Source organism: Oncorhynchus clarkii, chromosome 1, assembly GCF_045791955.1.
Source record: "Oncorhynchus clarkii lewisi isolate Uvic-CL-2024 chromosome 1, UVic_Ocla_1.0, whole genome shotgun sequence".
NCBI lineage: Eukaryota > Metazoa > Chordata > Actinopteri > Salmoniformes > Salmonidae > Oncorhynchus > Oncorhynchus clarkii.
Window position 1 is genome coordinate 82,813,899 of NC_092147.1, and position 13,160 is coordinate 82,827,058.

Sequence of the window (13,160 nt, forward strand, 5' to 3'; positions counted from 1 at the left end):
CTGTTTCTTCACAGGAAAATCTGGGACACCAAGCTTGCTGACCCATCCACAAAGTAAGACCAACTCAGATGTTGGAACATCTCAACTAACTACAAATTGTTTGTTCTCCAGATGTTGATACTGTTTGTGTATGTGATTTTAGCACACATGGACTGTAAGTCATTTTGGATAAAAGTGTCTGCTAAATAGCATCTACTATACAGTATATCTACTATAGTAATGCATTATAAAGTATTCATACGAAGTGTTCCTGGATAGTGCTTGTCTTGTTCCTCTACTTCATGGAACGGAGATGACATAAATGACCAGACATTAGCTATGCACACATTAAAGTCTTGTTCCTCTTCTTCATGGAACGGAGATTACATAAATGACCAGACATTAGCTATGCACACATTAAAGTCTTGTTCCTCTACTTCATGGAACGGAGATGATATAAATGACCAGACATTAAAGTCTTGTTCCTCTACTTCATGGAACGGAGATGATATAAATGACCAGACATTAAAGTCTTGTTCCTCTACTTCATGGAACGGAGATGACATAAATGACCAGACATTAAAGTCTTGTTCCTCTACTTCATGGAACGGAGATGACATAAATGACCAGACATTAAAGTCTTGTTCCTCTACTTCATGGAACGGAGATGACATAAATGACCAGACATTAAAGTCTTGTTCCTCTTCTTCATGGAACGGAGATGACATAAATGACCAGACATTAAAGTCTTGTTCCTCTACTTCATGGAACGGAGATGACATAAATGACCAGACATTAAAGTCTTGTTCCTCTACTTCATGGAACGGAGATGATATAAATGACCAGACATTAAAGTCTTGTTCCTCTACTTCATGGAACGGAGATGATATAAATGACCAGACATTAAAGTCTTGTTCCTCTACTTCATGGAACGGAGATGACATAAATGACCAGACATTAAAGTCTTGTTCCTCTACTTCATGGAACGGAGATGATATAAATGACCAGACATTAAAGTCTTGTTCCTCTACTTCATGGAACGGAGATGATATAAATGACCAGACATTAAAGTCTTGTTCCTCTACTTCATGGAACGGAGATGATATAAATGACCAGACATTAAAGTCTTGTTCCTCTTCTTCATGGAACGGAGATTACATAAATGACCAGACATTAGCTATGCACACATTAATGTCTTGTTCCTCTACTTCATGGAACGGAGATGATATAAATGACCAGACATTAAAGTCTTGTTCCTCTACTTCATGGAACGGAGATGATATAAATGACCAGACATTAAAGTCTTGTTCCTCTACTTCATGGAACGGAGATGACATAAATGACCAGACATTAAAGTCTTGTTCCTCTACTTCATGGAACGGAGATGACATAAATGACCAGACATTAAAGTCTTGTTCCTCTACTTCATGGAACGGAGATGACATAAATGACCAGACATTAAAGTCTTGTTCCTCTACTTCATGGAACGGAGATGATATAAATGACCAGACATTAAAGCAAAGCAAAAGTTCAGACTTTAAATCTTTGTCGTACTTCTTATTCTTCTGCACCCTACTTCTCCTATACCGCTTAAGCTAGAAACGCCATTCAAACTTTAAAATGCAGACTGGTCTGGAATAGTGTACTTGCATACAACTTTGTTATATTATTTATACTTTTTAAACTAGGATTTTGTTGGTCTTTCTTTTTTTCCATCTTCATTCACTTTAATGTGACGTTTTCAACATTCTAAAACTCCCCGTTGTGACATCATCACTTCCAACTTCTATTCACTGTAAAGGCAACATTGCAACTTTTGACACAAATCAGTTGTTTGACCACTTTGCCAAACACTTAGACATCTTCCTCTACCACTCTACTATTCAAATCCATATTAATAACAGAATGATCTGATCAAAAGTTACAGCTATTTAAGTGACCGCATCAACAACATTTTATTTAATTAACAACTGACATTTTGACCACTTTCCCGAAGAAGTTTGACAAAAAGTTAGATGGTGTGACATCTTTGTCTACTTCTCTGCTATTCAACTCTGGAAATAAGAACAGAAATATCTACTACCAATCAAGACTTAAACTACGGATCTAATGATACAGCTGTTTTAGTAATTGCATTAACACATTTTTCAAACAACTGCAGTTTTGAGCACTTTCCCAAAAATAGAGAGGTTATGACTGTTGTTCTCTCTCTGCTATTCAGCTCTGGAATCAGAACAGAAACATATTGTACAGCTGGTTTAGTAACCGCATCAGAAACATTCAGATCTGGAATCAGAACAGAAACATATTGTACAGCTGGTTTAGTAACCACATCAGAACTATTCAGCTCTGGAATCAGAACAGAAACATATTGTACAGCTGGTTTAGTAACCACATCAGAACTATTCAGCTCTGGAATCAGAACAGAAACATATTGTACAGCTGGTTTAGTAACCACATCAGAACTATTCAGCTCTGGAATCAGAACAGAAACATATTGTACAGCTGGTTTAGTAACCACATCAGAACTATTCAGCTCTGGAATCAGAACAGAAACATATTGTACAGCTGGTTTAGTAACCACATCAGAACTATTCAGCTCTGGAATCAGAACAGAAACATATTGCACAGCTGGTTTAGTAACCGCATCAGAACTATCCAGCTCTGGAATCAGAACAGAAACATAATGTACAGCTGGTTTAGTAACCACATCAGAACTATTCAGCTCTGGAATCAGAACAGAAACATATTGAACAGCTGGTTTAGTAACCGCATCAGAACTATTCAGCTTCATTTTTTCAAACAACTGCCATTTTGACCACTTTCCCAGCACTTTAGACAAACATACATATAACATCTTGGTCTACTTCTGTGCTATTTAAATCTGCTTTATCCTATGATTACTACCCCCCCCCCCCCCCCCCCACACACACACACAGAAACACCATCCACACCTTCAACCGTCCTTTATCATGCCAATCAGTCCAACTTAACCTCATTTTATCCCTTCATCCCTCCATCCATAAGGTCTTCCATCTCTCCGTTCATCTTTCCGTCCATCTCTCCGTCCATCTCTCTGTCCAGCTCTCCGTTCATCTCTCCGTCCATCTCTCCGTTCATCTCTCCGTCCATCTTTCCGTCCATCTCTCCGTTCATCCCTGTAACCTTACTTTATATTTATTTATCCTGTCATTAACTTTCTTTTAACAGCTTTATCCTATGATTAAGACAAATGCTTGGGATAAAAATATGCTTGGGATAAAAATATATATATTTTTAATGTATTCTTTAACTTCAACAATGCCTCCTTATCTTATTATACTGTATTTTTACAGTTGTCATATACTGTGATATTCTAGTAGGAGTGTATAAAAGTCTGGTAGGCTAGTCTGAGTCTAGTTATTCTAGTAGGAGTGTATAAAATCTGGTAGGCTAGTCTGAGTCTAGTTATTCTAGTAGGAGTGTATAAAATCTGGTAGGCTAGTCTGAGTCTAGTTATTCTAGTAGGAGTGTATACAAGTCTGGTAGGCTAGTCTGAGTTTAGTTATTCTAGTAGGAGTGTATACAAGTCTGGTAGGCTAGTATGAGTCTAGTTATTCTAGTAGGAGTGTATAAAATCTGGTAGGCTAGTCTGAGTCTAGTTATTCTAGTAGGAGTGTATACAAGTCTGGTAGGCTAGTCTGAGTTTAGTTATTCTAGTAGGAGTGTATACAAGTCTGGTAGGTTAGTCTGAGTCTAGTTATTTGTGATAAAATATGTGATCTAACTGCCACACAATCCAAAGTAATAAGGTTGATATTGTAGTCTATCAAAGTAATCAGACCAATTATCTTACTGAATTAAATGTTGAGTATATTGAACTTCTTGGCTTAAGTACTACATTTTAAACATATTCCACTACCACAACAATACTTGTAAAGAATTAAAGCAAGTCCCATAAATTTTTCCTAATGGAAAATTGCCATCTAGTATGTTATAATTTGTTATAAAGCATTCTAATACACTTACAACTTCTTCTCTCCCCCTTCCTAGGCTGAGCCTCATGGCTAGTAAGAAAAGTTACTGGGTAGAGAAGGTTCACTGCCTGGGGTCAGAGACCAGCCTATCAGAGTGTCACACTAAGCTGTCCATCCCACTTAGCCCCTCCCCCTGTAAGAGTGGGAGACACGCTGTGGCGAGGTGTGTACTGGGACCACAGTTTGCGCTCATGTCATCTGGAAGACCCCAAGCACCGCACCCAATTGTAGTAAGAGACAGACGCAGGCACACATGCACGCACACACACACTGACGCACACACACACATACACTGACACACACCACATTCTATGCCTCACTGTGCTAATAGCCAAGACCTTGCCACTGTCTTTCAATCTCCTTCTCTCTCTCTCTTTCTTTCTCTCCAATTCTCTCTCTCTCTCTCTCTCTCTCTCTCTCACCATCTCTCTCTGTGCCTCTAAATCTCTTCTCTCCCACTCTAGCCGGTGCGTCTGAAGGCTGGCCCCAGGCTGGGCGAGGGCCGTGTGGAGGTGTTGAAGGAGGGGAAGTGGGGTACCATCGTAGACCACCTGTGGGACCTCAACTCAGCCAGCGTGGTGTGCAGGGAGCTGGGCTTCGGAACTGCCAAGGAGGCCCTCACTGGAGCTCACATGGGACAAGGTAGGCTAGGACTCTCTATCTGCTATTCTCTGTCTTTTTGTCTGACTCTGTCTTTCCTACAGGGGTCAAGGGTTAGACTGTTATTATCTCTGGAAAAAGTTCACCCCAGTTTTGCCATGTGAACATCCTGCCCTGCCTGTTTCATTCAGGGTCTTTTGCACCTGAGGGAACACACCCATGATAAAGCTGTGTATATGTCTCTATGTCTGTCCTGGCTTAGGTCACAGGAACAGTGTACCTCTGTACCCGGAGTACCTTAGACTGTTTACGATTCCAATGTGAGTCAGAGGGACTTTTCCTGCCACGTTTAGGACTGATCTTAGGACTCCACGCCCGTCTGCTGCTGAATGGTCTGAGAATGGATGGATGGATTTGTATGTGAGCCTGATCTGTGGTTCACACATTGTTAGCGGGTTTCCTCTGCTAACAATGTCCTCCAGCCTGGTCACTGCAGCTGTAGTGTAAATCAAAGCACCATGTCTGCCACATGTTGACTGAGTTCTGCAGGCCACATTAACATACTGTACTATATGTGATGTTGGAAAAGGCCTATATTAAGAGTCCAGATTTTTTTCAAATGTCTACCTCTAGTTACTGCTAGAGGAATGAGCACTGTTCTCAACAATGACTGTTTACATCTCTACCTCTAGTTACTGTTAGAGGAATGAGCACTGTTCTCAACAATGACTGTTTACATCTCTACCTCTAGTTACTGTTAGAGGAATGAGCACTGTTCTCAACAATGACTGTTTACATCTCTACCTCTAGTTACTGTTAGAGGAATGAGCACTGTTCTCAACAATGACTGGTTACATCTCTACCTCTAGTTACTGTTAGAGGAATGAGCACTGTTCTCAACAATGACTGGTTACATCTCTACCTCTAGTTACTGTTAGAGGAATGAGCACTGTTCTCAACAATGACTGGTTACATCTCTACCTCTAGTTACTGCTAGAGGAATGAGCACTGTTCTCAACAATGACTGGTTACATCTCTAGCTCTAGTTACTGTTAGAGGAATGAGCACTGTTCTCAACAATGACTGGTTACATCTCTAGCTCTAGTTACTGTTAGAGGAATGAGCACTGTTCTCAACAATGACTGGTTACATCTCTACCTCTAGTTACTGTTAGAGGAATGAGCACTGTTCTCAACAATGACTGGTTACATCTCTAGCTCTAGTTACTGTTAGAGGAATGAGCACTGTTCTCAACAATGACTGGTTACATCTCTAGCTCTAGTTACTGTTAGAGGAATGAGCACTGTTCTCAACAATGACTGGTTACATCTCTAGCTCTAGTTACTGTTAGAGGAATGAGCACTGTTCTCAACAATGACTGGTTACATCTCTAGCTCTAGTTACTGTTAGAGGAATGAGCACTGTTCTCAACAATGACTGGTTACATCTCTAGCTCTAGTTACTGTTAGAGGAATGAGCACTGTTCTCAACAATGCCTGCTAAAGTGGATTAAAATGACAAATGGTCAATTACATTAAACAATGGTAATCATTAAGACACACTGAACATTACTAATCAGTACTACTTACTACTTACACTTGAAAATAATTAGTAGACGGGACCCCACATTTTTATGTTCACTACAATAAATATTTATGTTCAAGTATCTTCAATCGTTACAGTTCAGAATACATAATGCAATTTAGGGACAAAGTTTATAAAACATAAAACAGTATTTACAACTTTGAAAGATAACCTTATGGGAGGTGATGTCTGTTTATTACTTTAAGTATTGACACTGATATACTTTGAGTTGGGATACTCCAATGGTTCTAGGCACCTGGTTTCCACCCCCAAAAATGTTAGCAGAACTAATGACTTTTTACAGTGTGTGAGGTCACGCACACGAAGAGCTCTGATTGGATACGAGATATGAGAGGGTTCACAGGCTACATCTGCTGTACCTCACTGGGAAAGAAGACAGATCTAAAGTTTACACAAAAACATTTCTCCTTTGAAAATGAGACCTTGAAAGGAGAGAATGTAAAGTATGGACACACAAATGTGATACAGCAAGAACTGGACAAAGTAGGAGAAAATTGAATGGGAAATTATTGGGAGTGAATTTGCCTTTTGCTGACTGTTTACAGCACTTTGATCATTGGCGGTGACATCAATGAAAATGAAACTAGGTGGAAAGCTGAAACCAACGTCTAAACACATCAGCTGCCATTTGAACTCTCGTCATCACCATCATCATCATCATCGTCAGCTTCTATTTTCAAATCTGACCAATACTATATTATCATTTCTACTACTATATGTAATTTACTCTGAGGTGGTATACGTACACAGTTGTGTGTGTGTGTGTGTGTGTCCCTCGTGTTGTGCTGTGTTGGTCCTGATAAGTTAAACTGTGGTTGTTCTGATCTACCTACTCACATATTTTATGTGGTATTCTACTCACCGATAGAGAGGTTTGGGTCAGGAAGTGGGTTTTGTTTAGCCTATTTAGTGTGGGTGGATGTGTACCCAGTCCTTGTGACCAATATGGATGGAGGCCGACATTCTATCATTATAGATAACCAACATAGGAGACCAATATAGGCCTGCAATCACCAACTCTCTCGCTCTCGCTCTCTCTCTCTTTTGCTCTCTCTCTCTAGGTACTGGTCCTATCCATATTAACAGTGTCCAGTGTTTGGGGACAGAGAAGTCTATCCTAGAATGTAACTTCCAGGATGCCCCTCTATGGACGTTCAAACACACCCAGGACGCCTCAGTACGCTGCAACGTCCCCAAGCTTGGCCTGGACAGCATGGTTAGAACATACACAAATTCCATTATTATATACACATTAGATACATAACTCTAAACATTTGACTTGCCAAACTTACAGGTTTAGAAAATACATCATTTAAATTTATTTTTCTCCTCTTCCTCTTCTTCCTCCTTCCTCTCCTCTTCCTTCTCCTACCTCTCCTCTTCCTCCTCCTCCTAACCTCCTTCCTCCTCTTACCCCAGGTGCGGTTGGCGGGAGGCAGGGAGCCAGGTGAGGGCCGTGTGGAGGTACTGATGGATGTAGGGGGTCGTGAGAGATGGGGGTCAGTCTGCAGTGAGAACTGGGGGATCAACGAAGCCATGGTGGTCTGTCGACAGCTGGGTCTGGGGTTCGCATCCCGAGCACACCAGGTACGGAAACACACCTATGAAACCCTATTCTCTGTATAGAAACACACATATGAAACACACCTATGAAACTCACCTATGAAACGCTATTCTCTGTATAGAAACACACCTATGAAACCCTATTCTCTGTATAGAAACACACCTATGAAACCCTATTCTCTGTATAGAATCACACCTATGAAACACACATATGAAACCTTATTCTCTGTATAGAAACACACCTATGAAACCCTATTCTCTGTATAGAAACACACCTATGAAACCTTATTCTCTGTATAGAAACACACCTATGAAACCCTATTCTCTGTATAGAATCACACCTATGAAACCCTATTCTCTGTATAGAAACACACCTATGAAACCTTATTCTCTGTATAGAAACACACCTATGAAACCCTATTCTCTGTATAGAAACACACCTATGAAACCCTATTCTCTGTATAGAAACACACCTATGAAACCCTATTCTCTGTATAGAAACACACCTATGAAACCCTATTCTCTGTATGGAATCACACCTATGAAACACACCTATGAAACCTTATTCTCTGTATAGAAACACACCTATGAAACACACCTATGAAACCCTATTCTCTGTATAGAATCACACCTATGAAACACACCTATGAAACCCTATTCTCTGTATAGAATCACACCTATGAAACCATATTCTCTGTATAGAAACACACCTATGAAACCTTATTCTCTGTATAGAAACACACCTATGAAACCCTATTCTCTGTATAGAAACACACCTATGAAACCCTATTCTCTGTATAGAAACACACCTATGAAACCCTATTCTCTGTATAGAAACACACCTATGAAACCTTATTCTCTGTATAGAAACACACCTATGAAACCCTATTCTCTGTATGGAATCACACCTATGAAACACACCTATGAAACCTTATTCTCTGTATAGAAACACACCTATGAAACACACCTATGAAACCCTATTCTCTGTATAGAATCACACCTATGAAACACACCTATGAAACCCTATTCTCTGTATAGAAACACACCTATGAAACCCTATTCTCTGTATAGAAACACACCTATGAAACACACCTATGAAACCCTATTCTCTGTATAGAAACACACCTATGAAACCCTATTCTCTGTATAGAAACACACCTATGAAACCCTATTATCTTTATAGTGTACTACTTTTGGCCAGAGCCCTTTGTGGGAATATGGTGCCATTTCAGATTTGTCCCTATACTCCCTGACTTCCACAATTCACCAATCAACTCACTAAGTCTCCCTGAGTCCTCAAACATGAACAGCTGAAATACTTAGTAACACTTTCCATGAGGCACAATTAAGCAATAAGGCTCTAGAGGAAGTGATATTTTTGCCATTATAAACTGGGTGGTTTGAGCCCTGAATTCTGATTGGCTGAAAGCCATGGTATACAGACCGTATACCACGGGTATGACAAAGCATTTAGTTTTACTGCTCTAATTACGTTGGTAACCAGTTTATAGTAGCACTAAGGTTCCTTGGGGGTTTGTGATATATGGCCAATATACCACGGCTAAGGGCTGTCCGGGCATTTCACATTGCTTAGTTCCAAAGAACAGCCCTTAGCGATGGTATATTGGCCATATACCACACCTCCTCGGGCCTTATGGCTTCAATATACCACAGCTAAGGGCTGTTATTACGCATGATGCCAAAGTGTAGTGCCTGAATACAGCTCTTATCCCTGGTATATTGGCCATATACCACAAACCACCGAGGTGCTTAATGTTCAGCAGTCACACATTCTCTCACACTCTCTCTCATCCCCTTCTCTCTCTCACTCTTTCTCTCTCTCTCTATCTCTCTCTCTCTCTATCTCTCTCTCTCTCTCTCTCTCTCTCTCTCTCTCTCTCTCTCTCTCTCTCTCTCTCTCTCTCTCTCTCTCTCTCTCTCTCTCTCTCTCTCTCTCTCTCTCTCTCTCTCTCTATCTCTCTCTCTAGGAGACATGGTATTGGGCTGGGGATCCTAACGCAGCAGAGTTGGTGTTAAGTGGAACCCACTGTGTCGGAAATGAGCTGTCAATCCAACAGTGTCGCCGTAACAACCACATCCACTGTCCCCGGGGTGGCGGGACTAAGGCTGCAGGGGTCACCTGTTCAGAGAGTGAGTCATCACAACACACCCGTTCCACCTGGCTAGATCTCCACACCTGTTCCACCTGGCTAGATCTCCACACCTGCTCCACCTGACTAGATCTCTACACCTGTTCCACCTGACTAGATCTCTACACCTGTTCCACCTGGCTAGATCTCTACACCTGTTCCACCTGGCTAGATCTCTACACCTGTTCCACCTGGCTAGTTCTCCACACCTGTTCCACCTGGCTAGATCTCTACATCTGTTCCACCTGGCTAGATCTCCACACCTGTTCCACCTGACTAGATCTCTACACCCGTTCCACCTGGCTAGATCTCTACACCTGTTCCACCTGGCTAGATCTCAACACCTGTTCCACCTGGCTAGTTCTCCACACCTGTTCCACCTGGCTAGATCTCTACACCTGTTCCACCTGACTAAATCTCTACACCTGTTCCACCTAGCTAGATATCTACACCTGTTCCACCTGGCTAGATCTCAACACCTGTTCCACCTGGCTAGTTCTCCACACCTGTTCCACCTGGCTAGATCTCTACACCTGTTCCACCTGGCTAGATCTCTACACCTGTTCCACCTGGCTAGTTCTCCACACCTGTTCCACCTGGCTAGATCTCTACACCTGTTCCACCTGGCTAGATCTCTACACCTGTTCCACCTGGCTAGATCTCTACACCTGTTCCACCTGGCTAGATCTCAACACCTGTTCCACCTGGCTAGTTCTCCACACCTGTTCCATCTGACTAGATCTCTACACCTGTGTAATCTTAAGAGATCCTTCCTAGGCTTCTGTTCAAAGATCACGAAATGGGAGAAAACTGTTTGTAACTGAAGTACCTGAAAAGGTTTCTCCCTTTTTGCTTCCTGAACGTGAACTCTGATTGATCTGACTGTTCAATCAATGAATCAAATGTATTTTATAAAGCTCTTTTAACATCATTAGTTGTCACAAAGTGCTTTACAGATAGGAAGCCTAACACCCCAGCCAGAACCACCTGCATTGCAACTGGTGAACCTCTAACCTACCCCTCCCGTCTCCGTAGTGGCCCTTGCCCCAATGTTTCATGTAATACCTGGTTAACCTGTCACTCCGATACATGTTTAGGTTAACCCTAACCTCTCACCCCTCTTCCCTGCCCTCTAGCTGCCCCTGACCTGGTACTAGATGCCCAACTGGTTCAGGAGACAGCCTACCTGGAGGACCGACCCCTACACCTGCTGACCTGTGCCAACGAGGAGAACTGTCTGTCGTCTTCCGCTGCCAGAATGAACTGGCCCTATGGACACCGCCGCCTGCTACGATTCTCCTCCAGGATCATGAACATGGGACGGGCCGACTTCAGACCTAGGGCTACTAGGGAGTCTTGGACCTGGCATGCGTGTCACAGGTAAGGGGTGTTGTAGTTGTAGTCTTTGGCATTATGAACATGAAAAAGGCTGACTTCAGACATAGGGCTAGCTTGCTAACATCATGTAGAATGTACATTTTGCTAATCACATCCTGAAACAGTTATTTTCAGGTCTTGTGAAAACAAAACCTATTCTGTAGAATTCTCAAAAACACTGTAGGAAACCGAATCAGGGAACTGAATTCCATATGTAAAAACGCCCTTAGTAACAGTCCCTTAGTAACAGTCCATTAGTAACAGTCCCTTAGTTACAGTCAGTTAAAGTCCCTTAGTTACAGTCAAAGGGAGGCTGCTGGAGTCCTCGGTCATTATAAGTGGTCGGTAGTGGAAGTTGTGGTTTTGGATGACCATGTTACAGGTAAATGGTTACATTACCTCAAGGAGTTATGGAAACAGACTTCCATTTTACAGCCGTAATGGCCCTTGTGGTACATAATTGTTCTGTGTGGAATGAGTAAGGTCTTATTGACTTGAACTGCATTGAATTGATTTAGTTACAGGTTAGAAAGCATGTAAAAGTATGATCTAATTGTCATTAAGTACAATAAATGCTGTTTGGCAGAAACTTACTTACAGAAACTAATGGTCCACATAAAGCTTTTCTTCGATAATGTTATGGATAGACTTATGGGAAATGCCCGTTTTGGGGGAAAAAACTGTTCATTTTGCTGTTATGTTATGCTTATCTCTTAGTGGATGTCATTGCTAAGTACATTGCAAACGAATGACCTATCACTTTTATAGCGTCATTTTTCACATTTCATGCAATTCTACTCATTTAGCCTTAGGGTGGATTTACATTTTCTTCAGTTTTAAAGCAAATTACCTGCAATTGTAGACATTTTGCCATGTTAATATGTTTTCTGAGCGAGTGTGACTAGCAAAATCAATGGGGGCCCCCTGGAGATCAGGGCTCCCTGGAGGTCAGGGCCCGCCTGGAGATCAGGGCCCCCTGTAGGTCAGGGCCCCTGTAGGTCAGGCCCCTGTATGTCAGGGCCCCTGGGCATGTGCCCTGTGTGTCTTGTGGGTATCCGGCCATGATCACTACACCTTTAGATAGCTAGCTGGCTAGACTAACTTACCAATTTAAACGTTTTTAACTGACTTTGCTAATTGATTGACTGTCCGTGACTGACATAAGAGAACAACTGCTGATGCATAGCCAAATGTCTGAACCTTGTATATTCTACTACCGTTTCCCTCAAATTAAGTCGAGACTCGGACTGATTTCTCTGCAGGTCGGTGCTAAAAGTGACCTCTTATGTCACTCATGTCTGGAGCCGTGTGTCTGTGTGTACTGTATGTGTGTTCACCAGGAATGCATGAATGTATGTGTAGGTGAGTTTCAAAGCCCCCCATTCACTGTGAGTGTGGAAACAGGTCTGTGTGTGAGCGGTTCAACCTAGCAAGTTCTAGAACAAGCTTCTTTGAGAGGTGTTACTCTGCCACATGTTCTTGTGTTGAGATCACTGGGCTACCTGCCATAGGGAGCTACTGTTCTAATTCCCAAACATACACACACCAGCCAGTTCTACCGCGATACAAGTCAGTATTCAACGTCCATCCATGCCTGAGGACATGGGGAGATGATGTGGAAACTGACCACTAGGGGCAACAGTGAGCACTGTTACCTTCACATAGGTTTTGGTTTTGCAAGGGTGTTGTGGACGGGCATAGTGGAACGGATGTCGGATGAAGGTAAACATCTCCCTCTGATTCCAAAGGTTACAAGTTCAATTCCAGCGATAGAAAGTTGTTTTTGAGATTTTTGTCTATCCCAAACCTTAACCCTTGTCTAACCTTAACATTTCAGAGTTAATGTCTAACCTTAACATTTCAGAGTTAA

At 41.9% G+C, this 13,160-nt stretch overlaps 1 protein-coding gene across 2 annotated transcripts in view; it reads left to right on the plus strand.

Moving 5' to 3' along the window:
• The window catches only part of LOC139417999 (lysyl oxidase homolog 4-like), a 43,575-nt gene that overhangs the window by 16,326 nt on the left and 14,089 nt on the right, over positions 1-13,160 (plus strand). For both annotated transcript variants that reach the window (XM_071167069.1, XM_071167078.1), the window contains exons 5-11: positions 15-53; positions 4,012-4,225; positions 4,460-4,637; positions 7,262-7,416; positions 7,620-7,787; positions 9,752-9,914; positions 11,050-11,293. In XM_071167069.1, coding sequence (XP_071023170.1) covers positions 15-53; positions 4,012-4,225; positions 4,460-4,637; positions 7,262-7,416; positions 7,620-7,787; positions 9,752-9,914; positions 11,050-11,293 — 1,161 coding nt within the window. The remainder of the gene's footprint in view (positions 1-14; positions 54-4,011; positions 4,226-4,459; positions 4,638-7,261; positions 7,417-7,619; positions 7,788-9,751; positions 9,915-11,049; positions 11,294-13,160) is intronic.